Source organism: Nanorana parkeri, unplaced genomic scaffold (assembly GCF_000935625.1).
Source record: "Nanorana parkeri isolate BGI_ZX_2015 unplaced genomic scaffold, ASM93562v1 scaffold536, whole genome shotgun sequence".
Lineage (NCBI taxonomy): Eukaryota > Metazoa > Chordata > Amphibia > Anura > Dicroglossidae > Nanorana > Nanorana parkeri.
In genome coordinates this window covers 774,854-779,330 of record NW_017306804.1, presented here as the reverse complement: position 1 = coordinate 779,330, position 4,477 = coordinate 774,854, and the positions used below count along the sequence as shown (strand labels likewise).

The 4,477-nt window shown below is 37.5% G+C and overlaps 1 protein-coding gene across 1 annotated transcript in view; it reads left to right on the top strand.

The window, feature by feature from the left end:
- LARS (leucyl-tRNA synthetase) overlaps positions 1–4,477 on the top strand; it is a 59,426-nt gene that overhangs the window by 20,519 nt on the left and 34,430 nt on the right. The window contains exon 9 of the mRNA XM_018561660.1: positions 3,964–4,031. Coding sequence (XP_018417162.1) covers positions 3,964–4,031 — 68 coding nt within the window. The remainder of the gene's footprint in view (positions 1–3,963; positions 4,032–4,477) is intronic.

Below are 4,477 nucleotides of genomic sequence, written 5' to 3'. Positions count from 1 at the left end.
GGACACAAAAGTCCACGAGTTAACCTTGGGGGCAGCTCCACTGCAAGGGTTAATACATTTCCCCGGAGTTCTTCTTTAAATACCGTACTAATGGGATTTCTAGTTTTGAATCATATTTGTCCATCAATAATGTTCCCCAGCACTGTGTTTACATGCCAGGTAACCTGGATGACATCTTTGACCAAATATGATCCTGCAGAACCCGCCAGTAGCCAGTAAAAAATTTTTGTTTACAATTTCAAACGAAAGGCAGGGGGGTCTGTCATTTAGAGACAGATGTGATGCATTAGCTGAATGACAGACTTCAAGCTACATCAGCCGGAGGTTCAGGCAGTTGTGTGAGCTAGTCAGACATGGCCAGTTTATTCACCTGTTTGTTGAACTGAAAACAGGCTGGGATGAACCTAAAGCTCATCCCTAATTATAGGTAAAGAGTTATATGTTATATAACTCTTAAGAGTTATAAGAGTCATAAGAGTTATAAGAGTATATGTTTGGTCTAATTCCAGCTGGGTTTGGTGGTTCATTTTGTTGGAATCAGGCATAAATACAATGGGTAGCAGAGAATGTCTAGAAGCATTTCACGCCTATTGATGTTTAATCAAAAGGCTAAAGCTGGTGCCTCTGCCTACCTTAAACCAGGAGAACCAATCAAGCATCTCCTACGGTCAATCAACAGCTGCACCAGTCATCTTTGAAGGCTTTCTCTGCTTTTAGTTGTATTTGTGCTTGATTCTTCTAAATTCTGTTGGTCATTTGCATGTCTCTGTTTGTTGACTGTTTATTTTGAGGGAATATACAGTAATATGTGGCCTAGACAAGGATAGGAGTCAGTTTTGGCGTATATGTTTCATGGCGTTTTCGCTGATATGGCTCTAGCAGCTTTTCCTTTAAATAGAAGTTTGGGTTTAGTTGTTATAAAGTTACAGGGATAGGTGTAGTGCAGCAATTTAATTATTTTTTAGCACACCTGCCCAATAACCCAATTTGATAGCTAACATTTTTATATCATGTTCTATATAGCATCTATTCACAGAGCAAATTAATTAGCATTCTTTTTTTTTAACAGTAAGATTATGTAGCGGTCATTTGACTGTGTAATTGTTCTCTTTATAATAGATACTTTTCTCTTCCTCAGGTACACCATCTATTCACCAAGAGATGGTCAGCCATGCATGGATCACGATAGACAGACTGGAGAGGTTAATTTTTAAATTGATTTTTTAAGTCTTTATTTTGTACTAAATTGTTGTTGCTAAATGCTAATATGCAGTGCAGTTTTTGGTTAAAAAACACCTAAAGGAAGACTTTGAATTAGGGATGCACCGATACCGATATTTTGGTACCGAGTACGAGAACCGATACTTTTTTCCCGGTACCCGCCGATACCAATTACCGAGTACTGGAAGTCCCATTCAGGAAGCCAGGTGGCGTGTAATGACTTGCCACCTGACTTCCTGATTAGCCGGGCCGATTAACAAGAAATCCGTCACATACAAATCCCCATAATAATAATAATAATAAGATCCAGAATGTCTCTGCAGTGTGGATCTTTTTTTCCCGGTACCCGCCGATACCAATTACCGAGTACTGGAAGTCCCATTCAGGAAGCCAGGTGGCGTGTAATGACTTGCCACCTGACTTCCTGATTAGCCGGGCCGATTAACAAGAAATCCGTCACATACAAATCCCCATAATAATAATAATAATAAGATCCAGAATGTCTCTGCAGTGTTGATCTCTGTCCCCTCTCACCTCGGCATGTCCAGCCTGTCACCCCGGGGCCTCTCCAGCCAGGAGCAGCCTTCCTCCTGTACCCAGCCGGATCGGCACCGATATCGATACTAGTATCGGTATAGGTGCATCCCTACTTTGAATAATTTTTAGAGAGGTCTCTACTTTTTTTTATTACTTATTAATTGTTATTAAAGCAATCTCATACAAAACATTTTCTATAAATACAACATGATTTCCCATATATTCTTCTTCAGCACTTGGTTGTATACCTCCATTTATCCCAACAACTTTAGCACTGGCAATTTCTTATACTTAGCCCATTTACTTTCAAAAGGATTCTTTTTACCCATCCTAACTCCTTGTCCCAAAAAGTGTCCATGGGGAGGAGTGGTATGGCCTATGCTAAAGTGTACTTGCTGTACTAAAGTGCCTGAATCAGAACTTCTGAATGACAGAAAAGGCAGGATCTTCCACTTTGTGCCCAAGGCAGGAGCAAATCTGGTCTGGTCTTTAGTCAGGAAACACCTAGCAGAACACATTGCATAAGTTAAGAGTTATTACCTCCATTAAGTATACCCACTATACCAGTCTACTAGACAACATCCCATTCCCTTTATTTTTTTTCTTCAATCTTGAACCTGACTCTCGGCTACCTAAAAAAAAAAAAAACCCTTAATCTATTTTTTTAGTATGTTTACCACTATGTCTCTTGATATACAATTTCCTATACCAATAAGTTTTCTTATGGTGAGTGAAAATCACTCATCTCATAGTTCTCCTTTAAATGCGTTGCAAAATTTGGTATCTGGAAATACAGCCAGTAACATAATTGGGCTGCCTATTTTTAGAACTGATTGTCACAAAAGCAGTTCCTTCCACTGTATCTTCAAGGAAAGATCAACTGTTTTTTGTTCTTTAGTACCATGCCTCCAAAATCCTTACTGCAACTTCCCAAAGTCAAGCTGGAGCTCAGACTCTAATGATGATTAAAGTGTAACTCCAGCCCAAACTTTATTTTGAGTCTTGGATAGAATGTGAAAGGGTTATAATCTCTTATATTTCCATTGTTCTACATTACCATTGAAGAGTTTTTCATTCACTTTCTGTCTTGGGGACCACTGTCTTTAGTACAGGAAATGAGTGGAATTGCAAACGACAAAAGCTTGACTGAGGTTTTAATATTTTCCCATCCTAAAAAAAAAAGTTTGAAGTTAAATTTTAAGGACAAGTGCTACACTCCACAGAAAGCATGAATAGATGTAGAGACACAATACACACATTTAATGGAGACCATTTTCTAATTTGAATTATCTTGATTTATTGAATTCACAGCTCTAATTATGCTCATAAAGAAGCACTAAAGAGCTAGTTGCATCAGTCCTATCTTTAGCCTTCTCTGTGGTTGTGGTGGCGATTTATACATACAGTAAGTTTGACACCACTGAAGCCTTAAAATGTTTTTCCACTTTTGTAGTCAACTTTGAGAAAACCCCTCTATATGTTTGTGTTCCTATTTAACGAAAAATCATTTTAAAAAAAATATTTCTTGTCTTTTTAGATGTTTTGTTGCAGCAGGCAAACATGGCTAAATCCAGGTTTTTCCTCAGTCACAGTGATCTTTCCTTATAGAAAGACTTGGGACTGAAATCTGAGGATTGTGTTTCTCTCATTAACATACTGTACAACGCCCCTCACCCCTCACAACCCCTCCTAACATTACAAAGAAGGAGAAGCCAAGTAGAAATTTTAACCATTAAGTCAAGAAACCATAAACCAAGTAAAAGCATTTTCAACTGCATGAAGCATTTTTTTAATATTTTATTTTGCTTATGCGAAAGGAACATGTAACAAATGTAACATAGGTGTTATCCCAATTTGGCTGCAAAGTTGGAAATACACTTTAAGACAACTTAAAATCTATACCCTTCTCTCTTTTATAACCAACGGTGTTCAGGCCAGAATGGCTATGTAAAGCCAAACTATGAGGCTACTATATGCTAGCATGCATTGCTGGAGGTGGTTATAACCAATAAAGATGTTTGAATATGTATCAAGATACGCAAGTTGTTTTAGGGTTTTTTTTTTTTTTTTAATTGATCCTTGCACGACATTGTGTGCAATAGACATAGCAAAATATATGCTCTAAATCTTTGCAGATTGTACATATAACATTTACACTGTGGTACTTATTACTCCAAGTATTTATCTGTTTTATATTTTGTTTAGGGTGTTGGCCCTCAAGAATACACACTAATTAAAATGAAGGTCCTTGATCCTTTTCCAGCAAAGCTGAGGTAAGTCCTGGTTAAAATTATTTTCTGTTAGTGGGCTAGGTTTTTAAAGGTATGGTAGATTGTGACTTTAGGATAATATTGCAGGACACTTTTATAATTGTATGTACAGACTTGGCATCCCAGGACAGCATATAACACATTAAGGTGGGGGTATCCCTTTGGCTTTATAGGAACACATTTCCCCATGCTGGAGGAGTTTTTACAATGGATCAGAAACTGCAGTCCATTTTACTTTTGATTAAAATCCCTTAACAACTAAGAATGTAAAGTGGTTCTTCATTTTTGGACAGGAAACACAATATGCTGCTACTTGGGGGAGGAGTGTCTACTAGAGGTGCACCGAAATGGAAATTTTAAAACCGAAACGAAACCGAAATAAAAAAAATGTCAGGCCGAAAACCGATACCGAAAATGTTTTTTTATTTTTTCAATTTTTTTAAATATTT